The following is a 26,705-nucleotide window of genomic DNA, read 5'->3' on the forward strand; positions in this document are numbered from 1 at the left end:
TTTTCTGAGATGTGTAAGCTGATATATGTTTGACTTCCAATGGCTTAGCCTTGCGGGGCCCTTTGCTTTGGGCAGTAGCCAGCTTCCCTGGATTTGAGTGGTTTAAAAACTGGACAGGGCTTGACATGCTGGAGATAAAAGAAGCATGAACCAGATCTACTAATGGTGAACCAAGCTGCTTCCAAGAAGAGTTTTCATAGAGTGGTCAGGAAAAGATGCTGAGGTCTGGCCAGCGTCCTCAACAATGTCTCTGCGAAGGTTCCACGTCAGATCCTTACAGTTTAGCCAGACCTCAGAAGAAGCTGCCCGCTGAACCTGTAGCTTGGAGATAAGACAGATCTAATTTCTAAAGGCAGTATCAAAACAGTGCTTAAATTATACCTGGTTGAAAATAGCCTGCTGATATACATGTTTGCACTTATAATATCATACTTAAATGCTACTTGTGAATCATATCTTTAGATACATGACTTGCAAATTTCCTTCAATTTCTGAATCTATAGGAAATATAACTATATCCTTCAAGATTCAGTCAAAAGCTAGTATCCAAAATGAGTTAATGTAACATGTGATAGCTCATATTGTTCTTTCTGTCCCAGAGGAACATAAAATGTAACCTCACATTATGAATTTTATAAATTCAATTTCCTAAGAACTCAATATTGCCTTAAATCCATTTTCCCTACCCGGTTCAATTCACATATTATCTTTCTTTTCAATCAGAGAAATAGAAGAAAGACACCCTCCAAATTATTATCCATATATTTTATTAAGCAATAAGATGGAGATTTCTTTTTTAAGATCAGAGAATGAACTCTAGTGGGGGAAATGCGGCATTTAGAAGCTGTGCACCGAAAGGGCTGCATGCAAATAGGGTATGAGTTTCCTTTGCTGGTGGTATCTCCCAGAAAATGGAACAGTTACAGAACAAAAAATATCAGGAGGGTGTGAGCTGAAGAATATTGAGCTGAAAGTATGAAGCCCTGGTTTTCTTTACTAACCCTGGAAATCTATTTTGAAATGCCTCTATTACTTTATTCTAGATTTATTAATACTGAAGACAATAATTAAAGAACAAATATCTCTAATGAAACTTTAGTCTCTGCCTTATTTTAATTATTTGATACTTAAAATCGTTACTGTATCAATTCCTTTTCTAAGAACCAAAGAATAGACTTAAAGAATGCCTTCCTCAGTGATCAGTGCATAAAAATGGAGGCAAACAATAGAATTAGAAAGTCTAGAGATTTCTTCAAGGAAATTAGAGATACCAAGGTAACACTTCATGAAAAGATGGGCACAATAAAGGACAGAAATGGTATAGATCTAATAGAAGCAGAAGATATTAAGAAGAGGTGGCAAGAATACAAAGAACTATACAAAAAAGACCTACAAGACCCAGATAATCATGATGGTGTGATCATCAACCTAGAGCCAGACATCCTGGAATGTGAAGTCAAGTGGGCCTTAGGAAGCATCACTACGAACAAAACTAATGGAGGTGCTGGAGTTCCAGTTGAACTATTTCAAATTCTAAAAGACAATGCTGTGAAAGTGCTGCACTCAATATGCCAGCAAATTTGGAAAACTCAGCAGTGGCCACAGGACTGGAAAAGGTCAGTTTTCATTCCAGTCCCCAAGAAAGGCAATGCCAAAGAATGCTCAAACTACCACACAATTGCACTCTTCTCACATGCTACCAAAGTAATGCTCAAAATTCTCCAAGCCAGGCTTCAACAGTATATGAACCATGAACTTCCAGATGTTCAAGATGGATTTAGAAAAGACAGAGGAACCAGAGATCAAATTGCCAACATCCATTGGATCATTGAAAAAGCAAGAGAGTCCCAGAAAAACATTTACTTCTGCTTTATTGAATATGTCAAAGCCTTTGACTGTGTGGACCACAACAAACTCTGGAAAATTCTTCTATGGGAATACCAGACCACCTGACCTGCCTCTTGAATCTGTATGCAGGTCAGGAAGCAACAGTTAGAACTGGACATGGAACAACAGACTGGTTCCAAATAGGGAAAGGAGTATGTCAAGGCTGTATATTGTCACCCTGCTTATTTAACTTCTATGCACAGTACATCATGAGAAATGCTGGGCTGGAGGAAACACAAGCTGGAATCAAAATTGCCAGGAGAAATATCAATAACCTCAGATATGCAGATGACACCAACCTTTTGGCAGAAAGTGAAGAAGAACTAAAAAGCCTCTTGAAGAAAGTGAAAGAAGAGAGTGAAAAAGTTGGCTTAAAGCTCAACATTCAGAAAACTAAAATCATGGCATCTGGCTCATCACTTCATGGCAAATAGATGGGGAAACAGTATCAGGCTTTATTTTTGGGGGCTCCAAAATCACTGCAGATGGTGACTGCAGCCATGAAATTAAAAGATGCTTGCTCCTTGGAAGGAAAGTTATGACCAACCTAGATAGCATATTAAAAAGCAAAGACATTCCTTTGCTAACAAAGGTCCATCTAGTCAAAGCTATGGTTTTTCCAGTAGTCATGTATGGATGTGAGAGTTGGACTATAAGGAAAGCTGAGCGCCGAAGAATTGATGCTTTTGAACTGTGGCATTGGAGAAGACTCTTGAGAGTCCTTTGGACTGCAAGAAGATCCAACCAGTCCATCCTAAACGAACTGAGTCCTGAATATTCTTTGGAAGGACTGATGTTGAAGCTGAAACTCCAATCCTTTGGCCACCTGATGCAAAGAACTGACTCATTTGAAAAGACCCTGATGCTGGGAAAGATTGAAGGCGGGAGGAGAAGGGGACGACAGAGGATGAGATGGCTGGATGGCATCACCGACTCAATGGATGTGAGTTTGAGTAAACTCTGGGAGTTGGCGATGGATAGGGAGGCCTGGCTTGCTGCAGTCCGCGGTGTCACAAAGAGTCGGACACGTCTGAGCGACTGAACTGAACTGAATTGACTTAAGTTTTGGTGAACTGAAAAGGAAGAATAAACTGCTCCTCAGTCCTGGAACAAGGATCATACTGGAGACAAAGGTCTTCTTAAAAATTCTATCCTCTGCTATTTTTGAAATTTCTTTACCATTTTATGAATCTTATGCTCTTTTAAAAACAACTTACGAGTTTCATTTATATTGCTTCTAAGAAACAAGCTACTGTGTGGTTCAAAATATATTCCCAGAAGCATGAACTGATCTTACAGTATCTCAAGTACCATCTCCTTCCTTGATTTATGCAAGATGAGAATAATCTCTCTCTCTTCCTAATTCTAAGAGTATATGATCTATGCATTTCCTTTGATTGTTATCTCATTCAGTATCGTATGAGGTAAAAATCTGATCTCTCCTACTATATTAAAGGTACATTAAGAGCAGAATCTATTTCTGGTTTCTCTCTATCATTCCATACTCAGTTCAGCTCAGTTCAGTCACTCAGTCGTGTCCGACTCTTTGCGACCCCATGAATCGCAGCACGCCAGGCCTCCCTGTCCATCACCAACTCCCGGAGTTCACTCAAACTCATGTCCATCGAGTCGGTGATGCCATCCAGCCATCTCATCCTCTGTCATCCCCTTCTCCTCCTGCCCCCAATCTCTCCCAGCATCAGAGTCTTTTCCAATGAGTCAAGTCTTCGCATGAGGTGGCCAAAGTATTGGAGTTTCAGCTTCAGCATCAGTCCTACCAATGAACACCCAGGACTGATCTCCTTCAGAATGGACTGGTTGGATCTCCTTGCAGTCCAAGGGACTCTCAAGAGTCTTCTCCAACACCACAGCTCAAAAGCATCAATTCTTCGGCGCTCAGCTTTCTTCACAGTCCAACTCTCACATCCATACATGACTACTGGAAAAACCATAGCCTTGACTAGATGGACCTTTGTTGACAAAGTAATGTCTCTGCCTTTTAATATGCTATCTAGGTTGGTCATAACCCTCCGTCCAAGGAGTAAGCATCTTTTAATTTCATGGCTGTAATCACCATCTACAGTGATTTTGGAGCCCCAAAAAATAAAGTCTGACACTGTTTCCACTGTTTCCCCATCTATTTCCCATGAACTGATAGGACTGGATGCCATGATCTTCGTTTTCTGAATGTTGAGCTGTAAGCCAACTTTTTCACTCTCCTCTTTCACTTTCATCAAGAGGCTTTTTAGTTCCTCTTCACTTTCTGCCATAAGGGTGGTGTCATCTGCATATCTGAGGTTATTGATATTTCTCCCAGCAATCTTGATTCCAGCTTGTGTTTCTTCCAGTCCAGTGTTTCTCATGATGTACTCTGCATATAAGTTAAATACGCAGGGTGACAATGTACAGCCTTGACATACTCCTTTTCCTATTTGAAACCAGTCTGTTGTTCCATGTCCAGTTCTAACTGTTGCTTCATGACCTGCATATAGATTTGTTAAGAGGCAGGTCACGTAGTCTGGTATTCCCATCTCTTCCAGAATTTTCCACAGTTTATTGTGATCCACATAGTCAAAGGCTTTGGCATAGTCAATAAAGCAGAAATAGATGTTTTTCTGAAACTCTCTTGCTTTTTCCATAATCCAGGGGATGTTGGCAATTTGATCTCTGGTTCCTCTGCCTTTTCTAAAACCAGCTTGAACATACTAGGCCCCCAAAATACAGTTTGAACAACTAAAGAACCCAACAGGAAAAAAAAAAAAAGACAAAACACCACTCTTAAATACAAAGTTAACTCATATAAGTGATAATACTGTTCTTCCAAAAATATAATAAAAATATAATGGAAGTCTGATGTGAAAAATAAAATACAGCCATATGACACAATTATTCCATGATTTTAGGTCTGTACATAACTACTGAATTCTTTTACAACATTCATAAGATCTATCAATATTCACATTAGAAAAATACAGTATGCTATGCTTCATTTAGTAGAAAGTAAAAACCATAAATGTTTACCATATCAGGCACAAGAGAAAATTCCAATTCCAAGTTCAGTTCCCAGAAGAAATCTGAATTGTTCAATATGAGGGGCTGCCCTGCACTATTTGCCAAAAGAATGTTTGTACATCAAAGGAGCTGTTGCTAGGTCAACGCATCACAGAGGTCAAGGGAATAGCAAAGGGACTTCCTAAAGTGATAAAGTAAGGCCTGTTAGTCTTTATTTTCCTAATTAATGAAGTGAAAAACATCAAGTGGCTTCATCAAGCATGAGAGAACTTAACAAACTCTTAGGAAAATGATCCCACCAAAAGTAAACATTCCAGCAAAGGTGAAATTCATATTTTGGGTCTGTCTTTTGTGAAATTCTTGGAATAGGTCAACACCTACACCTAATAAAGAAAGAAGTACTTTGAAAGGAGGAGAAAAATTATGATTCCATCTACTATGGAATGTAGTAAAAGCAAAATATGATTTGTTTGAAAAACTGGTATTCGAAGAAAGCATGTCCCTATTATGTATTCTTGATATTAGAATCACTACAATTATACTTCAAATATCATCTAATCTAGTGGCTCTCAGCCCTGTCCACCCATTAAAATCTCAAAGACAACTTCAAAAAATACTGGTACTCTGACACTACCCCAAGTTCTGACTTAATTGGTCTACAGTGCAGTCTAAGCATAAATATTTTTAAAAATCTACACAGGTAATCCTAGTGTGAATAAAAATGAGGTAGGGGTAAAATAAGTAGTATTAATAAGTATGAGAGTAAGAGTTAATAACTAAACCAGGAAAATTAGAAATATCCTTTTTTTCCTCTAAAACTAGATTTTAAAAATTACATCCCGAAGCAGCAGAAACATAATCATGAACAAGACAGGAAATTTCTAATAAAGCTAAAATCCTGGTGGAAAAAGAAAAGATAGCAAACAGCTATATAAATAAATGAAATCATTTTAGATAGTGATAAGTGCTGTGAATAAAATAGGCTATCTTGATAAAGTAACAAGTAGCTAAGTGAGGGGTCATTTTTGATAATGTAAGCAGAGACAGTCTGCTTTGAATATATTAATAGAAATCATATTACACATTTTACTGGATAACCTGCCTTGATGATTTAATAATTTGTGAAAGCTATCTTACACAGCATCTATAGCTGTATATCCATTGTTTAACAACTTCATCCATCCTGATGGAGATATGCTTTTTACTATTTAAACTGACGCTGTGAGGAACACTCTTATATATATATCTTTGTGTATACATGTACTTATTACTCTAGGATAAATTTTTAGAAGTGGACTTACAAGATCAAAGAAGGCCCACATTAAAGTTTTGATAGATATTCTCAAATAACCCTCAGTATTTCTGTAAAAATGGAACTTCTGCAGAAAGGATCCACGTTTTTTCAAGCAACTGCCATTAACAGCATTTGAATAAAAATGTTATCTTTTTATTCTCTGTGAAATGATCCATTCTCGGTCTTTATCTTATTTGACCAATCTGCAATATATTTGGAAGAATTAGTTACCTCTTTTCCTGTGAAACACTTTCTTGTCTTCTAAGGCTGAATGGTCTCAAAGTTTTCCTCATAACATGCTGGACTCTTTTCAGTATTCCTTCCTGGTTTCTCCTCATATCTCCTTGAATTCTAAACACTGAAGTGTCCTAGGTATCAGTCTTCAGTCATCTCTCTACCTAAACTCATTCTTGTCTTGGGCACACTTCCAATTTCATGGATTTAAATATTGCAGATCTCATTTATATAAATATCAGACATTTAAGATGCATCTAAAAACTTATTTCAGCTCAGTAATGGAACTTCATTTTTTCAGTTGCTCAAACCAAATCCTTGCTTTTTTCTCTTATACCGTAGCTTCCTCTTCTGCACCTCAGATTCCCCAGAGGGAATTTCCTCTTAACACATTTCTAAAACAGCACTCTCCTGCCTCCCACCACCATTCCCTATCCTCTTAGCTTGCCTATTCGTAAAACATGGTATGTCTCAATATCTAAAATTAGAGTAGATTTCTTTAATTGATCACTGACTCCCAAAATATTAGCTGGGAAGTGGGGGTGGGGGGATTAATTGGTTCACCGTGGTACCCCTAGCACCTAGAGCAGTGTCTCTTTGTTGTTGACGCAGTAGCCACTCAATAACTATTTGCTCAGTGAATGAATTGTACAGGTCACACAGATATATCATAGCTGAAAACCAGGCTGTTAGAGTGGCAAAGGCAACATATTTGAAACAATCAGCTTTGGTCCCTATTCCAGCAACAGCTATGCAGTTTTGAAAAAGTTATCCTTCAAAGTCTATTTCTCAATCTGCAATTCGGGGTTTATGTCATCTTTCTCAGCAAACCAGACAGTTGCAGTCAATATTTATTTGGCATTATAAAAACAAACTTTCACTACCCACAATTTAAGGGCAACACATTTTTCTCTTAATCTCTGTTGTTCACATGGAACATAACGTAACAGTACGCCTTCAGAGGTCCTTATATTTTTTAGGTTATTATATAGTTGGCCCTCTGGTATCTTTGGGTTCCACTTGCTCAGTCAGCCAAGCCTGGTCAAAAATTTTACAAGTTCCATTAAGTTCCCAAAGGCAAATTTTGAATTTGCAGCCTACCAGCACCTATTTATATAGCATTTACACGGTATCAGTAATCTACAGATGATGTAATTTACACAGGAGTATGTGCTTACGTTATACGTAAATACTACGCTGGTTTTTTATAACAGACTTCAGCACTTGCGGACTTTAGCATCTGTTATAAACATTCCAGTTGCCTTCCAAGAGGGAGTGTCCGTCCTTGAGGTCACAAGGCTATCCAGTTTTGCAAGGCCCATGTCCTTTCTCCAACCCCAGATCTGTGTGGGGGCATTTGATAAAACCTAGACTTGCAAAGCTGACCACCCTCCCTGCAACGGCCGTCCTGGGGTTACCCGGACCCTGAGGGAGCCAACACGGCGCTCCAGCTACGCGGGTCTGAAACAGCGGGCTGGGCTTCAACCTTGGCCAAGCATCAGATTCGCCTGAGCCTTGAAAAGCAGTCAGGGGCGCCACCCAGACCCTCCGATTCAGTATAAGGGTGGGGACTGCGACCCTAGTCTGACCACGCCGGGGTGGGGGTGGGAGGGAAATGAGGGAGGGGGTGCGAGAACGCCGGACGCCGCCCCACACTCCGCACGTCTACCCGCTGCAAGCCAGCCCGGCGCCTCCAAGCTCCCTCCGCGGGAACCCGGTAAGAATCCTCCAGCAGAGATTCCACGCCCTCAGCCGGCGCCGCTCTCCCGCGCCCGCCAAACTGGTCTCCCGCTAGCCTGTGCCTGGACTCCGCCCCCTAAGGTCTGGATTCTAGGCTGATTCCCAATTCAGCTGGATCCCCGCCCACACGATGGCGCATTCTGGAAAAAAAACTCCTTCCAGCAGCCAATCATGTCCTCCAGCCAGTCTACACAGACGTCCCTCATACTCCCGCGGCACTTCAGACCCTCTACTCCTCAGCTCTAAGCTTGCCTAAGGGCCCTCCGTCCGTCTGGACTGCGCACGCGCATTCTCATCCGTTATGTGTGGAGGCGGGGGCGCAGGCGCAGTAGAAGTGTCGGCCTGGGCGGTCGCTAAGCACGTGTGTTGGGCTGTCCCGCGCAGCAGTAGAGTCGAACCTCGATTTTGTTGGTGTCCATTGTGAGCGGCGGACTTTTAAAGGTCATGGCGCCGGCGGAAATCCTGAACGGGAAGGTGGTCTCCGCGTAAGCACCTGTCCTTGTTATTAGGGCGTGTTGGGTTTGCAGGCGAGGACTGTGAGCAGGGTGTGCAGGTTCCCAAGGACTTTTTTTTTTTTTTTTTTTCGGGAGGGAGACTTATAGCGCAAGAGTCAGGCCAGCGGAGTGGGTAGCGAGGATTTTGTCTTGAACCCCTCACACCTGAAGACTGGGTCTCTGCAACCAAAAAAAGGCGCCCCGGACATGATCTGCGTTTGTAGATGGGGTACCTGGTGGCCGTTTCTGCTGGCTTCTGTGCTTCTGGGACAAGTTCTCTTCCTCAGCCCGACAACTATTCTCCCAGAAGTGCAGCTGCCAGAAGGGTAGTTTGAGTTGCCTGCAGCATCCCACTCAGAAATCCAGTTACTTCCCTTCCGCCGTAATTTGGAGGGGAGGAGACTGATATTAATGAGGTAGCAAGACTTTATTACCAGGCTGATTAGTGTCAGAGGGTCTCCATCCAAAATCATAGCTTTTTCCTACTACACCAGAGTCATCATTTGCTAAGTGAAATCTAATAAACATTTCTTTCCCCCTCAATTTCATGCTCCTCTAACAGCTATCTCCTGTGTCCTGACCCTAGAGCTACTTTCTGGTTTGGCTCTTGAGTCCTGACAATATTTTACACTCCTTTTGACCTCTGCCATTTCTACTCCACGGGGAAATCTGGATGCTTAATTAGTGGATATGATTGCCAGCCTTAATTCCCTGGGAGTAACACCTGGCAGCTTTTTGTTTTGAGAGTTGACCGGAGTGGAGTGAGGGGGAGAGATGAAAGTAGAAGAGGGAAGGATATATTTTCTGTGATCCACCTGCAGGTTTTTCTTGGGACCTTGGACTTTACCAGTTATTTTGTAACAGCTGCAGCTGGCAACAATAATTGCCCCATGAAGCCCTAATTTTGTGTGTACAGGTTTTGACTCTATAGAGTCACTGGTGGTGAAACCCACCTTCGGCCATAATGATTGTTTTCCTGGAAGGTAGAAGTGAACAAAGAAGGTGAGATGTAATTTAGATGATGGTGAATCTCTCACAGTGGTGAGGAGGAACCCAGAACTTCTAGATTAGAAATCACAATACTTAACATTTGAGCTCCTTTCTGCAGGTGATTTCCTAAATTGCATTGCTCGTGCTTAATCTTTTTTTTGTTTGGTTGCTTATATTCAAACCCACTGCCTTAATCAGAGCCTTTTCTTGATGAAATCTTCATTTTAAAGAGACTGAAGAGATGATTTAGATTTGCTTCTTGGCAGGCTACTGAGAATAGGTGCTCACTGGATATGTTTTGGTTTGAGTAGAGAGCAAATTAAACATGTTTGTAAGCTCCATAAGGGCCAATATGTGCATCATCTTATTTCTGTCTGTATCCAGAACACCTGGAAACCTTTCACTCCTTACTAGTTTTCTAGCATTAAGTGAGTTAGCTAACCTCTCTGTGCCAAAATTTTCTCAAGTGTAAAATAAAGATAATATCTAGGCCATTGAATTATTAAGAGAATTGAATGAGTTTCTAACTGAAGAGAATTTAGAATTGTTCCTGGTACAGAATAAGCATTCAATACATGTTAGCTGTTAACAATTGGTAATTAGTTAATATATACAGAAGAGATTGATTCATTATCTTTTTCACAGTTTCAAGATTCAGTATCTTTTGACAGTGATAGTTGCCTTGAGACCTATTTTAGTGGTTCTCAATATAAACTGCACATAAAAATCACTTGGGGAGCTTTTTGGTTTTGTTATTGCTTTTTATTTACATATGAACACGTACAAAAAAGTGCACCTGTCATAGGTATATAGCTCAATGAGTTTTTCACTGCTAAACTTCAGTAGCACTCAGCGAGAAATAACATTGTTGGCACTCCAGAAACTCCTCTCTCACTCCCATCCCATCACCACCCTCCAACAAAGGTAATCGCTGTCTGACCTCCAACACTGCAGGTTAGTGTTGCTTGTTTTTGATCTTTATATAAATGACATCAAGTAGTATAAAGTCTTCTGTGTGTCTGGTTTCTTTCAATCAGCCTTGTATTTCTGAAATTGTTTCATGTTACGTGTAGCTGTAGTTCATTAACTCTCATCGCTGTTTTGTATTCTGTGTGAATATGCCACTATTTACTTATTCACGTACATTTTGGTTTCTCGTTTTGGTTGATTATGAATATTGAATAATGCTATGAGCATTCTTTTACATGTCTTTTGGTGGAACATATGATATATACATTTCTGTTGGTTAGATCCCTAAGAGTAGAATTGCGGAATGATAGGACACATATATGAACAGTTTTAGTAGAAATTGCCAATCTTTTCCAAGATAGTTTTGTGCACGTGCAGGTATGTGAGAGGGTTCAATCCCTGGGTCAGTAAGATCCCCTGGAGGAGAAAATGGCAACCCACTCCAGTATTTTTGCCTGGGAAATCCCATGGACAGAAGAGCCAGGCTGGCTACCATCTATGGGTTCACAAGAGTAGGACACGAGTGAGCAACTGAGCACCTCCACATATCCACTCCATGCTTGGTACCTACACTAGACTGATTTAATTGTAGTTGCTAGCAGTAAACCACTGGACTCAACATTTTAAAAATCTTTTAAAAGCTCATCCTGTGCTTCTAAGGCATCTTGACCACTTATCTAAACCCTTAACTCTTACGCTGAGCTTCCCTGGTGGCTCAGACGGTAAAATCATCTGCTTGCAATGCGGGAGACCCAGGTTCAACCCTGGGTTGGGAAGATCTCCTGGAGAAGGAAATGGCAACACTCTCCAGTATTCTTGCCTGGAGAATCCCATGGATGGAGGAACCTTGTAGGCTACAGTCCATGGGATCACAAAGAGTTGGACATGACTGAGTGATTTCACTTTAACTCTTAAATCCAAGTTTCATAGTTGAAGAGGAGAATGGCAGTGATCTGGAAATGACTGTTCCAGGTACTGGAAGGATTCCTTTCCCTCGTCTGCTCAGAAGTCACATAGCTGACCTTTGACACTGCCTCATGGTTGAGCAATCAGATAGTTCCAACTAATACAATTCATAAACAAGCACTAAGACTAAGGACTGTGCTTACAGAGGAGTTTTCTTTAATGTACTCATAAAATGGCTCTTTCAGATGCAGCCATCGCACCTTGACTTTCATGGAGAGCTTGAATCCAGGAGCAGGTAGAGCTCACAGCAGAAAGGAGAAGCTGTAGAGAGGGGACAGCCTGCTTGGTTCATGCAGTAGTGGAGTCCCTCAGCTCCAAGTGCTGAGGCTGGGCCAGGCCTCGGACTCTTGGCTATGGCCCAGGGGGGCGTCCTGAACAGAAAGGTGGTGGGTCTTAGAGCTTGAGCTGGTGGGGCTGTAGGGTGTCCCTGCTGCTGCTGCTGCTGCTGCTGCTAAGTCTCTTCAGTCGTGTCCGACTCTGTGCGACCCCATAGACAGCAGCCCATGAGGCTCCCCTGTCCCTGGGATTCTCCAGGCAAGAACACTGGAGTGGGTTGCCATTTCCTTCTCCAGTGCATAAAAGTGAAAAGTGAAAGTGAAGTTGCTCAGTCGTGTCTGACTCTTAGCGACTCCATGGACTGCAGCCCACCAGGCACCTCTGTCCATGGGATTTCCCAGGCAAGAGTACTGGAGTGGGTTGCCATTTCCTTCTCCAGCAGGGTTTCCCTACCTTCCCTCTTTTCCTGGGCCAGGGACACTCTTCAGAGGAAAGGTAAGTGCAACCAGGATTCCTGGGGTCCAGGAGAAGGGTTCCTCATTCCCCAGATTTGCAGATCAGATTCCTGTTGAGTCTCTCAGGACAAACTTGCAAAACATCAAGTTCCCTGGGCAGATTCTGTCCTGATGTAGTGTTTGAATTATAACACTTTGCTTTCTTCTTTGAAGGGGGAGGAAGAATGGGGCAGACCAAGAATCCCATGGTGAGAAATTCTCTAAAATAGAGTTCACACCCATCCTATCCTGCAGCTGAGGAAACAGTTGAGGCAAGAAAAGTGATATGATTTGGCCAAAAGTTGCTTGACTGGTTAGTGGCAGAGGTTGATTTAGAATCAGGGTCTTCACCCAGTACATGGTGTTTCTCACCATCGAGTGCTTATTACTTTTCCTAAAAGGAATTTCATAAGCAATTTTCTTTTCTTTACACCCGTCTTCCTCTCATTGCCATGCCTCCCATTCTGCTGAGAAGGCCATCCTAGACTTTTGTCTACTTTTACTTCTTCTCCCTTTCTGGTAGCCTGGACTGGGCAGAGTTCATCATTCCAGATGTCTTCTCTGCCTGTGGGAAACCTAGATCTGTTTGCCAGTTGTGTCTCTTTGGAAGGAACACTTCCATTTCTTCCTTAGGGGAGTTTCCAAGGTTGTAGCCTGGATTTGAACACTGGGGGAGATCTGAGGGTTAGGGACCAAGGTGTCTTTGGGGATATTTATTCATTCAGTAAATATCTGTGGGCCTCCAACTAGCCAGGCACTCTTCAAAGCCACAAGAGTATAACAGTCGTCAAGACAGCCCACATCCCTACCCTGGTAGAATTTGTGTCCTAATGGGTAGATGAAGGTGGTAAAAATCGATAAAGCAGGGTGTGAGGTAGTGAGAAGTGCCAAAGAGAAAACCAGTGCGGGGAAGGGGGTGGAGATTTCTGAGGCGTTGGGATATGGGGTTTGTAATTTTGAACATGAGAGTGTAAGAGGAACCTATGGGGAGAGGTTTGAAGGAGGTGGGGCTGTGAGCCTGCCAGTGTTACAGAGAAGAGGATTCTTCACCAGAAACACAGCCTGTGCCATGGAACTTTGACCTCGCCAGTCATTATTAAATGACTGCCCTGGGGTCAGCAGTGATGGCCTCAGAGAAGCTGAAGGTGAGTGGGAAGGCTGAATGAAAGTGCACTGACCTTGGTGGTGAGAGCGCCCCCTGGCTTCAGGGAGGAACTCCTAAAGAAATGATAGAGAGGGTGGAAAATAGACACTGTCAGAAAAACTACCCTGATAACAGCTGTTAGACCAGAAGCGAACCACCATTCGCCTTTCAAAGGGGGCTAATGAAGTGTTGTACAATTTGTTTGACCTTTCCTTTTGCAGTTGAGCCTGTTACTTCCTCGGAGGGATTGATCAAGTCTCTTAATTAAGCCTTCTTTCTAAAAAGGCCGGTTGTGAAGAGACAGATGGTTTGCCATTTGTCAGGCCACCAAGAGAAGGTGCTCTGAGTTATGCGTCGAGCAGACCCTGTTGATGTGCCGGTAACACAGATTCCTGTGGGAGGTATCCACAGAGCTGGTCACGGAGTGCTCCCTCCAGGATCACTGGGCGACTTGGTTTACCTACTGCCTTAGCATCCTCATCTGTATACATGAGTGCCTGCTAAGTCACTTCAGTTGTATCTGACTCTTTGCGACCCTATGGACTGTAGCCCACCAGGCTCCTCTGTCCATGGGATTCTCCAGGCAAGAATACTGGAGTGGGTTGCCATGCCCTCCTCCAGGGCAACCTCTTCCCAACCCAGGGATTGAACCTGCATCTCATGTCTCCCGCATTGGCAGGTGGGTTCTTTTCAGATGCCACTGATGCCACCTGGGAAGCCCCCTCATCCGTATGTTGGTCACCTAATTCATAGGATTGTTAAATGAGTCATTACTTGTAGAGCATTTAGAGCAGTCCTTGACACACAGTTAAGTTACAATAAATTGGTACTTAGTACATGTTGAATAAACAGATAGTGTTTGTATTTATCCAAACCATATCTGTGAACGCTGGTTTACCATCTTGAGCCTTAAAATTAGAATGTATGCTACTGTTCAAAGATAAAATGGAATCTTGATTATATGTTTAGCTACAGGGCTAGAAGAACTATTTTCTGTAAAAAGAGTTTGTTCACCATAGTGAAATTGATAAGCTTTTCATTTTATCCTGCAGATAAAGTACCTGTAGGCCTTTTTGTGCTTGGAAAGATTTACCTATAATGAGTTCCAGAGTGTGGGCCTTTTGGAAGGTCCATGGAACGGTGACTGTCAACCTCAACCTTGGCTTGAGTCTGAGAGCCTGTGCAGGAGAGCAAGCAGGAGTTCCTGAAAGTGGGACCTTCCACTGATTCTTCACTAGGCCACCCAATCAGGCTGTTGGGTGTGTTGTAGGTGGACTGTGGCAGTCTGGACTGGCAGTCATTCACGTGGCCATGGCACCAGCCAAAATCTTTTCTAGGGCTTATCATCCCAGAAAATGTATTTGTCCTCACCCACCAGGAGGGGTGATAAGGCAGATTGGAATTTGGACAAGGGGCTTTGAGTAGAGGTATATAGTCCCTGTTTATATCCCCATTTGCATGGAGAAGCCTCTGGAAGAAGGGGTATCAGGCTGGCCTGGCACAGGGGAGGGTCCCTTCTCCAGCTGACTCCTGGAGAGGCTGGATAGGGTAAAGAACAGCCTTGTGTGGCTTTGGGCAAGTCAGTCAGCCTCACTTTCCACTTCTGTGTAGTCGGGGTGATTATGATGGTGTTTATCTCCTGAGGTTGCCAAGAGGATTAAATGAGTATATGAGGTTCTCTGAAGCAGTCCTTTGTGCTTCTCTGGTTACAGCTGTACCTTCTGACATCTGACCCACAGGGCAGAAAGCCATGGCATCTCTGCTTTGTACAGTTTCCCCCACCTTGATGATTTCTCATAAGGTGGCTCCTGGCACCCTGTATGTAAGCCTTTGACCTTGAGGGAGAGGGCAGCTAACTGTGCCACAGTCAGGGTTTCTCCGCTACCCAGGTCACCGCTTCCTCCATGTTGCAGTTTATGAAACTGCAGCCAGAAGTGACTTGTTTGACCAAGAGTTCTAAGGCTAGTGGCAGACCCTCATCAGTGTATTTTCCTTCTTCTCCAAGGGCTTTTTATTTGCTTGCTAAAAGGAATTGCAATCTTTCACTGGCTAGATTTGGCTCTCCCTTTAAAGAGTTGAATGAATCAAACTGAGTCACCTCAGAAAATCATTTTCAGAGTCACAGTCATTTTTGACAGGTTGAAGACCAGTCAAATCACCCTCCTTTGTTAGCTAAACTTTTTTTTTTTTTTCCTCCCTTGCTAAAAAGTTCTTGCCTTCAAGCCTGGGCAGGAGAGGTACAGCTTTGGGTTGCTGATGCTTAATGCGCCTCAGGAAATAGGGAGTGTTTTTGTTAAAGGTTTTGCCAGAGCCTTTCAAAACCAGAGCAGGGAAGAGGGGCAGACTTCTGATTCACAGGGATTATTATTTCGAATATGGAAATTAACCTCATACTCATTGTAAAAGGGACTTGTAGGTAAAGATTTGAAGGAGGTGGGGCCATGATCCTACCAGTGTTATGGGAAGGAGGGTTCACTGCCTTGCATGAGTTAAGATAAATGATTTTTCCTTTGGATGTTGACCCCTGCTTAGTAAGTAAGAAGCCTTTTGGACCTAAGCCGTTCCTACCCAAGACTGTCCTTTGCTGCTGCTGCTAAGTCGCTTCAGTCGTGTCCAACTCTGTGCGACCCCATAGACGGCAGCCCACCGGGCTCCCCCGTCCCTGGGATTCTCCAGGCAGGAACACTGGAGTGGATTGCCATTTCCTTCTCCAACGCATGAAAGTCAAAGTGAAGTCATTCAGTCATGTCCGACTCTTCACAACCCCATGGACTGCAGCCTACCAGGGGTTTTCCAGGCAAGAGTACTGGAGTGGGGTGCCATCGCCTTCTCGGAGACTGTCCTTTAGTCTTCTCTAAAAGCAGAAAGGCCAGGTCTCTGAGCCTTTTCTCAGCTAAGAGCTGTTGGCCTCTCCTCTTCTCCTGGTGGAGACCCCAGTATTTTCTACACTCTTTCCACATTCCCCTCGGATGCTGACCCAGAGGCCTGCTGAATGTCATCTGCTCTGACATTTAGATCTGTGGTTAGATAGTCCTGAAATAGGACTAATTCTGGGGGTTGGGCCCTTGCTTGCAGATCCTGAGACTTGCAGCCACTCCATCACGTCTCTTAACTCTTGCTACCAGCTGAGAATTACAGAATGGTACCCTGGAGGCCAGATGTAGTTGTGTTTCGTTGGGCTTGCAGATTTATTTTTAAAAATTGGATTACTTCCCAACACATTAGTGTGTAATTACACATAAGAATTAATTGATTAATTACACATGGTCGCCTGACGTTTTGAAAGACATGTAAAGTCCAGCAATACTGTACTCTGATTCAGCATCACAGGTTTGTTGGGTCTGAGAAGAAGCTGCCCCCACTCCCGTGTGAGGGCAGGGGGAAGGTGGGACTACCTAGCAGTGTGCACCCTGTCTGACCGTGCTTTCCTCTGTGTGACCTTTCTCTAATGTTAATGTAATTTTAGTCTGCTTTTAAAATCCTTGCTTTTATAAAGCTCAGTTGTGTCTGCCTCTTTGCGACCCCGTGGACTGCAGCCTGCCAGGCTCCTCTGTCCATGCAATTCTCCAGACCAGACTACTGGAGTGGGTTGCCATGCCCTCCTCCAGGGGATCTTCCCAACCCAGGGATCGAACCCAGGTCTCCTGCATTGCAGGTGGATTCTTCACTGACTGAGCCACCAGGGAAGCCCTTTCCGAAGCCTTTCCCCACCAATTCAGTCTAGTTTGTAGCTCCATTTGTTTCCTCCAGTTCAGTTCAGTTCAGTCCCTCAGTCGTGTCCGACTCTTTGCAAACCCGTGAATCGCAGCACACCAGGCCTCCCTGTCCATCACCGACTCCCAGAGTTCACTCAGACTCGTGTCCATCGAGTCAGTGATGCCATCCAGCCGTCTCATCCTCGGTCGTCCCCTTCTTCTCCTGCCCCCAATCCCTCCCAACATCAGAGTCTTTTCCTCTAGATCCGTGGTTCTTAAATGGTGGCAGTTTTGTCCCTCCTTCCATGGCCACGTTTGGACATGTCTGGAGACATTTTTGCTTGTCATGTGGCGAGTGGCTGTCTGCTGGTGGCATCTAGAAGGAGAAGCCAGGGGCTGCTGAGCATCCTGCTATGCACGGATGTCCCCACAACATAGAATTATCCAGCCCAAATGTCAGTCATGTTGAGATCCATAAACCCTGATCTGGAGACCTCAAAAGCATTTATTTTGTCACTGTGTATATGGATTAATGATGACCTTTACGCTCACTGAGAATTTGGAGGTTTATTACAACTTAACACCAGTTAGCTGTTTTCGTGTCATAAGTATCAGGTAAGTCACTGTTCCCTTGGGTCTTTGAGAGAGTTTGAGAGAATTGGATGGAAGAATTTTACATTCTAAATTTTCATTGGAGCCTAAAATAGATTCATATTAAGTTTGCAAATATATGTTTGAGGTACCTGTCAAGTTTAGTAAATATTTGTGTAAAATTATAATCATTGTAAATATTTTGTTCTTAAACATAAAAGAGTACTGGTGTTAGTTGATAGGTATACTGATAAAATGTAGTGCTTGATATTATCACTAAAAATGTATCAACAAGAAGGTAATTTTTTTACATTTATTTTATTGAAATAGTTGATTTACAGTGTTACGTTTCTGCTGTATGGCAAAGTGATTCAGTTCTGTGTGTGTGTGTATGTGTCTATATATACATACACACACTCATTCTACTTCATATTCTTTTCGATAATGGTTTATCGCAGGGTGCTGGTTATAGTTCCATGTGCTGTACAGTAGGATCTTGTTTATCCATTCTATATAGAGAATAGTTGGCATCTGCTACTCCCAGACTCCCAATCCATCCCTCCCCAACCTGCCCTGCCTTGGCACCCACAAGTCTGTCCTATGTCCATGAGTCTGTTTCTGGTTTATAGATAAGTTCATTTGCGTCATGTTTTGGATTCCACATATAAGTGATATCACGATATTTGTCTTTCTCTTTCTGATTTAGTGTGATAATCTCTAGGTCTGTCCATGTTGTTGCAGACAGCATTATTTTGTTCTTTTTTATGGCTGAGTAGCATTCCATTGTGTGTGTATCACATCTTCTTTATCTGTTCACTTGCTGATGGGCATTTAGGTTGTTTCCATATCTTGGCTAGTGTGAATAGTGCTGCTGTGAAGAGTGAAAGTACAGTTGCTCAGGTGTGTCCGACTCTTTGCGACCTCATGGACTGTAGCCCACCAAGCTCCTCTGTCCGTGGGATTCTCCAGGCAAGAATACTGGAGGGGGTTGCCATTTCCCTCTCCAGGGGATCTTCCTGACCCAAGGATCAAACCTGGATTTCTCACATTACAGGCAGATTCTTGGTGCATGAATATCTTTTTAAATTATAGTTTCATCTGGATATCTTCCTGGAGAAGGAAATGGTAACCCACTCCAGTATTCTTGCCTGGAGAATCCCCATGGACAGAGGAGCGTGGTGGGCTACCGCCCATGGGGATGCAGAGTCAGACACGACTGAGCGACTAACACACACCCACTGGCTGTCTACCCAGGAATGGGATTGCTTCATCACATGGCAACTCTGTTTTTAGTTTTTAGAGGAACTGCCACCCTGTTTTCCATAGTAGCTGCACCAATTTATTACATTCCCACCACCAATGTAGGAAGTTTCCCTTTTCTTCACACCCTTTCCAGCATTCATTATACTTTTTGATGGTGGCCCCTTGGACTAGCGTGATGTGATATCTCAGGGTAGTTTTGATTTGCATCTCTGTAATTAACGTTGAGCATCTTTTCATGTGCCTGTTGACCATCTGTATGTCTTCTTTAGAGAAATGTCTAGGTCTTCTTCCCATTTTTTGATTGCATTTTTTTTGTTGTTACTGAGTTGTATGAGTTGTTTATATATTTTGGAAATTAAGCCCTTGTCAGTCACATCATTTGCAAATATGCTCTTTAACAAGAAAAATATTTAATTCAATTAAACTAATTTGGGATTTGAAGTATATACCTTTCTTGGAACACTAGGTGGCCTCAATTGTTTTTACAAGGAACTACATGTTATGTTTTTCCCAAAAATTTGAAGAATTTTTTTAGCAGTATGAGAGATTCAGTGAAAAATAAAACAGCAAATGAACGAAATGAAAATAAAACAAATAAAATCAGACAGTTGTGTTTTATTGCATTGTAAAATCTTGAAACAACAACCTCCTTGAGGGGAAAAAGAGAAATGTGTGTCCTGGTTTAGAATAGCCCTACATGTTGATGAATGTTCTTGCTTTTTCTCTGATCAACTACTAAAGGCCTATTCTGTGGACCTTTTAAGGATCATTTGCAAATTCCTCTAAGCCTATGTTAACATTTCAGTGTTTGTTGACTGGGCAGCTTGTTTTTCATCACGTAGATTTCTTAGCCATGTAGGTAAATATCCTTTTCTGCCTCCTTTTCCTGCCTATAGCTTCTGTTGAAATGTCTTTGTTAGGGTTATATTTTGGCAGTGCTTTTTTTTCTCAGGCAGAAAATGTCCAAAATTTAAAAATGGGCCCTCCTGTGAAACAGAATGAGTTGAAACTTGTAATGGAGTTTTTCAAGAGTAATTGTACAAGACTTGAGGCAAGAGATCTAGGTGACTGTTTAGGGATGTTAGACTTTGACTAGGACTGTTCAAGAGTAATAAGATTCTATAGGGATGTACACCTTTAACTTTTATTAACTAGGGTCTTTGACGCTTGGGTGTGGGAGAAATCAGCTTGGAAAAAACTGATAAGTCATGCAGATCCATAGAGATTCAAACAGATTTTGACAGGTTGAGCTATAAATGATTCCACCTTGATTTTTGCAGCTTAGAAAGAAAAGGTAACCCCAAACATTGCATTTTATCGGCCAGCAGCAGAGTTTCTCAGCCTTGGGCACTGTTACCACGAGGGCTGGGTAATTCTTTGCTATGCTTTGTCCTGTGCATTGTAGGATATGTAATCGCATCTACCCACTAGATGCCAGTAGTAACTTAGTTAAACTGCATCTGTGTCTATTCACGTTTAGTTGGCTGTGACTCTCGGCTCAGGACTAGTATCTGTCCTTCAGGACCAGAGAGACGTCAATGGTTTACTGCTACTTTGTCCTGCTAACGTCAGTGGCAGTTTAGTTCTGATTTTTCCTACATCAAGACTGAGCTATGTCTTCCCTCAGATTTTAGGGTATGCTGATGGAAGATGGTGTGACCAGCATGTGTAGTTCTATTCAGGGATCAGGGATGTTTCTCCATATGCCCACTTTTGCCTCGCTTTGCTCCCAAAATTTTTACCAGGATGATGTAACTTGCAGGGCCATGGATAGAAATGAGAGGTGTCTGCAATCAAGGAAGTTTGTGTTGATTTAGGAAGCTTCAGTGATTCGAAAGTTATTCCATTATACATTTAAACTTTCTAAAAATGAGCTATAAAAAGTAAAGGGCTTCCCCCTATTTAATTCATCACAGTTTTATGACCCTAAAATAAAGGTAGACAAGGGAGGGAATGTTAATTTCTCTCTCCATCTTTTTCTTTTACAGTCTCAACTTCAGACATACCTGACACTTGGGTTTGTTTTTCCACTTTTCATTTTAGGTACTTCAGTTTCTGGCCAAACAAGAAAGCCAGGCAGGGGAAAAAAAAAATTTAAGGGACTTATGGAGACCTAATTACAACTATCTTAATTTCTCTGCCCCCGCCCCGCCCCCCTCACCAGGGCAGATTTTCCACCTGATGCTTTAGTGTTCTGTGCTGTCTAGTTCTTGCTTACTGTGGTTTATGTGCATGTTAGACTGTCTCACTGATATTCTGATCATGTCTCATAAAGAGGCCTAAGTGTTAACTTTTCAACAGAGCTTTGTATTTGGAAAACTATCCCTGCAAATTTTAAAATGATCCTGCTTCTTAGAGAAAGTTTAAGGGAGGCAGTATAAGTGATCTCAAGCTATAATTTCTTTTAGGGGAAAAAAATGCACCCTTAGACCCATTTAAATTATAGCATAGAAAATAAAGAACATTTTGTTCTTTGCTATTAACTTCCTGGGCTGAAACAACATTTTCCACCTCGACTACCTTATAGTACTGGGTTCCTGCAGCTTACTACCTGCTGAGTTTAAGTATTATTTTTATTTGTCCCTAGATTCTTTCCTTGGGTCTCAAATGCTTGCTTATTCTAGAATCCTTATAAGGTTTGGTAAATAAATTCACTGTCCTGTCCTTAAAATATTTGTACCATCAGTCTTTCCAGCTCCATCTCACAACCCCCTCAAACTTCAGAGTCCCCTGTATTCCTGGTATTTCCTCTGTGTTTCATGTTTTGTATATCTGGAATATATACTTCTTGCCAGCTTACCTCTGATACCATAATCCAAGCTACCACCACCTCTTGGCCTGGATTTTACAGTTGCAGTAACTTCTTGCTGATGTCCTTGATTCTCACCTTTCCCCCTTGGGTGTATTCCCAATTCAGCAGCAAGAATAATCCTTTAAAAATGTAAGGCTGAGGACTTCCCTGGTGGTCTAGATGCTTCTGTTCCAATGAGAGTGAGGGTTCCATCCCAGGTTGGGGAACTGGGATCCCACATGTCACAGGGCACAGCCAAAAAAAAAATTTTTTTTCAAGTGAGTTCCATCACGTCAGCCCCACTGAAAACCCTTGAATGGCTTCCCATCACATTCAGAATAAACGACTATCTACCTGATTTGATTACTATTTCCTCTTGGACCTCATTTACCCACTGGGGGCCTTTTGCACCTGTTGTTCTTTCTGTAAATTGGCCCTGGGAGAGGCACCTGTCCCAACTGCTTAGTGCCTGTGTGTGCATCTGTGAACAGGAATAAGAACGCTTTTTCTCCCTTGCCTACTGCAGGGGGTTATTGAGTCTCAGATGTGTTCATCTTTTCACTGTTGGTTCACCTTACTGTCTCACATTGTGCTAGGAATTGTTTTTTTTTAACACCTACCCCTCCTAAGATTCCCTTCCGCACTGGGTTTTGTTTGGGTGGGGAGGGGTAAGGAGAACCAGTAGAAGCCTCTGCCTGGCACTTTGTGTTACTTATGACAGTGGTTGCGGGAAGGAAGGGGAGAGCAGAGAGTGGAGACTTGTTCTCTGCAGCAACCTGGGCAGCACTTCCAGTCCTAGGGCAGGAGAAACCACTCTGGCTGGAGCTGCGGGAGAGTTTCAGCAGGAGCCCAGGGAAGACTTGGCAACTCTAGTGTTTCCTGTTGTCTTATGTCAGAGCAGAATTGTGCCTCTGTTCATTAAAATCCCAGTAAAAGAAATCCAATAGTCAGTTGATACTTGTGTTGAACATATGATTTGTAGAATATTGGATTTGAAAAAACAAGGCTACTAGCTACAAGATTTTGCAGTCCTAGTTCTAACTTCTTGTATCACTAAACATTCTTACCATTTACTGCTGCTGCTAAGTCGTGCTTCAGTCGTGTCCGACTCTGTGGAACCCCATAGACGGCAGCCCACCAGGCTCCCTCATCCCTGGGATTCTCCAGGCAAGAACACGGGAGTGGGTTGCCATTTCCTTCTCCAGTGCATGAAGGGAAAAGTGAAAGTGAATTTGCTCAGTCGTGTCTGACTCTTAGCGACCCCACGGACTGCAGCCCACCAGGCTCCTCCATCCATGGGGTTTTCCAGGCAAGAGTACTAGAGTGGGGTGCCATTGCCTTCTCCTAATGTCTGTTTAGTGAAGGTGTTTTTTCAATTTCAGTGTATCTAATAATACATATTATTTGTGACTTGAAGCATTAAGTTTTAACTGCAGTTTAACTCCTTTTTCTCCAGGCAAATAAAGGAGAGACTGAAGAACCAAGTCATTCAGATGAAGGAGGAAGTACCTGGTTTCATACCAGGCCTGGCAATTTTACAGGTATTATGATAGTGTGTTTCCACTAGTATCTTTCTTTCTTTCTCAATCTCTCAGTAGTACTTAAGACAACAAGCACATCAAGGTTCTCCCCTCTTTTTTGGCTTCTGTGAATCCTCAGACCTTTTCAGTTTCTCTGTGCAGGCTACTCCTCTTCAGCTCAACTTCTGCATGTGGACCTGCCCTGGCTCTTGGCTATTCTTTGTGGATACTTTTCCCTTATCCAGCATCTCTTGATCATTGGTCTTAGGACCCCTTTGCTACTGCTAAGTCACTTCAGTTGTGTCCTACTCTGTGCTACCCCATAGATGGCAGCCCACCAGGCTCCCCCATCCCTGGGATTCTCCAGGCAAGAGTACTGGAGTGGGGTGCCATTTCCTTCTCCAATGCATAAAAGTTAAAAGTGAAAGTGAAGTTGCTCAGTTGTGCCCAACCCTCAGCGACCCCATGGCCTGCAGCCTTCCAGGCTCCTCCGTCCATGGGATTTTGCAGGCAAGAGTACTGGAGTGGGGTGCCATTGCCTTCTCCGAGGACCCCTTTACACTAAAAAATTTAAGACTTAGGGAACTTTTGTTTATATGAATTTATCCATTGATATTTTACTATATTAGAAATGAAAACTAAGAAGTTTAAAGATATTTGTATATATTAAAATGCCAATAGTAAGCTCACTCAGAGAAAGCAATGGCACCCCACTCCAGTACTCTTGCCTGGAAAATCCCATGGACAGAGGAGCCTGGTAGGCTGCAGTCCATGGGGTCGCTACTGGTCGGACACGACTGAGCGACTTCACTTTCAGTTTTCACTTTCATGCATTGGAGAAGTCACTGGCAACCCACTCCAGTGTTCTTGCCTGAAGAATCCCAGGGACAGGGGAGCCTGGTGGGCCGCCATCTATGGGGTCACACAAAGTCGGACACGACTGAAGCGACTTAGCAGCAGTAGCAGCAGCAAGCTCACTATATATTAGCATTCAGTTTAGTTCAGTTCAGTCGCTCAGTCGTGTCCTACTCTTTGTGACCCCATGAATCGCAGCACGCCAGGCCTCCCTGTCCATCACCAACTCCAGGAGTTCACTCAGATTCACGTCCATCAAGTCAGTGATGCCATCCAGCCATCTCATCCTCTGTCGTCTCCTTCTCCTCCTGCCCCCAATCCCTTCCAGCATCAAAGTCTTTTCCAGTGAGTCAACTCTTCGCATGAGGTGGCCAAAGTACTGGAGTTTCAGCTTTAGCATCATTCCTTCCAAAGAAATCCCAGGGCTGATCTCCTTCAGAATGGACTGGTTGGATCTCCTTGCAGTCCAAGGGACTCTCAAGAGTCTTCTCCAACACCACAGTTCAAAAGCATCAATTCTTTGGGGCTCAGCCTCCTTCACAGTCCAACTCTCGCATCCATACATGACCACAGGAAAAACCATACCCTTGACTAGCCAGACCTTAGTCGACAAAGTCATGTCTCTGCTTTTGAATATGCTATCTAGGTTGGTCATAACTTTTCTTCCAAGGAGTAAGCGTCTTTTAATTTCATGGCTGCAGTCACCATCTGCAGTGATTTTGGAGCCCAAAAAATAAAGTCTGACACTGTTTCCACTGTTTCCCCATCTATTTCCCATGAAGTGATGGGACCAGACGCCATGATCTTCGTTTTCTGAATGTTGAGCTTTAAGCCAATTTTTTCACTCTTCTCTTTCACTTTCATCAAGAGGCTTTTTAGTTCCTCTTCACTTTCTGCCATAAAGGTGGTGGTATTTACATATCTGAGGTTATTGATATTTCTCCCGGCAATCTTGATTCCATCTTGTGTTTCTTCCAGTCCAGTGTTTCTCATGATGTACTCTGCATATAAGTTAAATAAGCAGGGTGACAATATACAGCCTTGACGTATTCCTTTTCCATTAAGTAATATTTTTATGACTTAGTAACTCTTAGAAACAATGGAGTGAGGAGAGGGGCATTGTTTTCCATTTTCGCAAACCCTTTACTGTCTGGCTTAATAGGGAACAGCTGGATTCCTGTCTACTTTTCAGTCTCTTGCTCTTCTAGGTTTGATTGAAATGTGTGAAGAACCTTCATATATATCTGACCTTATACAGACATATAGTTGTAAAAGGAAGCGTTCTTTTGATATTCTTCTCAGATAACTGTGGATGTTTTTCTTTAGTACTATAAGGACTCAATACGTCAAGGCTGTATATTGTCACCCTGCTTATTTAACTTATATGTAGAGTACATCATGAGAAACACTGGACTGGAAGAAGCACGAGCTGGAATGAAGATTGCTGGGAGAAATATCAATAACCTCAGATATGCAGATGACACCACCCTTATGGCAGAAAGTGAAGAGAAGCTAAAAAGCCTCTTGATGAAAGTGAAAGAGGAGAGTGAAAAAGTTGGCTTAAAGTTCAACATTCAGAAAACGAAGATCATGGCGTCTGGTCCCATCACTTCATGGGAAAAAGATGGAAACAGTGGAAACAGTGTCAGACTTTATTTTTTGGGTCTCCAAAATCACTGCAGATGGTGATTGCAGCCATGAAATTAAAAGATGCTTACTCCTTGGAAGAAAGGTTATGACCAACCTAGATAGCATATTCAAAAGCAGAGACATTACTTTGCCGACTAAGGTCCGTCTAATCAAGGCTATGGTTTTTCCTGTGGTCATGTATGGATGTGAGAGCTGGACTGTGAAGAAGGCTGAGCCCCGAAGAACTGATGCGTTTGAACTTCTCCAACACCCTGGGATTTCTTTGGAAGGAATAATGCTAAAGCTGAAGCTCCAGTACTTTGGCCACCTCATGAGAAGAGTTGACTCATTGGAAAAGACTCTGATGCTGGGAGAGGTTGGGGGCAGGAGGAGAAGGGGACGACCCAGGATGAGATGGCTGGATGGCATCACGGACTCGATGGACATGAGTCTGAGTGAACTCCGGGAGCTGGTGATGGACAGGGAGGCCTGGCGTGCTGTGATTCATGGGGTCGCAAAGAGTCGGACACGACTGAGCGACTGAACTGAACTGACTGAAGTCAAGTTTCTAAAAGGTAGTTGCAGTGTGAAATCTGAAACTGTTATCAGTGAACCTTCGTATTTTGTTAAGTCGGAATCTTGTTTTATGTTACAGTTTGAATGGATATTTACCTGTGTGTGGTTTTGTTATGTTCTTCGTTCCTCATCTGAAAAACAATGGTTCACTGAATTATACAGATCTCCCAAATGTTAATACATATTATTACGTGATTTTTAAAAAATCATAATCATGACTGTCACCAACAAGCTCATCGGAAGAGCCTGCAAGTGTTAGGAAGTTGTCAAGCTCACAGGAGTACA

At 42.8% G+C, this 26,705-nt stretch overlaps 1 protein-coding gene across 3 annotated transcripts in view; it reads left to right on the forward strand.

The window, feature by feature from the left end:
* The first annotated feature begins 8,515 nt into the window (after positions 1–8,515).
* Positions 8,516–26,705, forward strand: part of MTHFD1 (methylenetetrahydrofolate dehydrogenase, cyclohydrolase and formyltetrahydrofolate synthetase 1) — a 61,791-nt gene continuing 43,601 nt past the window's right edge. For 2 of the 3 annotated variants that reach the window (XR_008200014.1, XM_052647271.1), the window contains exons 1-2: positions 8,516–8,652; positions 23,297–23,381. Coding sequence is in view for 1 of the 3 variants with exons in the window: in XM_052647271.1 (XP_052503231.1) it covers positions 8,612–8,652; positions 23,297–23,381 (126 nt within the window). In the remaining 2 variants the exon portion in view is untranslated. The remainder of the gene's footprint in view (positions 8,653–23,296; positions 23,382–26,705) is intronic. The other variant, XR_008200016.1, reaches the window with a different exon arrangement.

This window comes from Budorcas taxicolor, chromosome 10 (genome assembly GCF_023091745.1).
Source record: "Budorcas taxicolor isolate Tak-1 chromosome 10, Takin1.1, whole genome shotgun sequence".
Classification (NCBI taxonomy): domain Eukaryota; kingdom Metazoa; phylum Chordata; class Mammalia; order Artiodactyla; family Bovidae; genus Budorcas; species Budorcas taxicolor.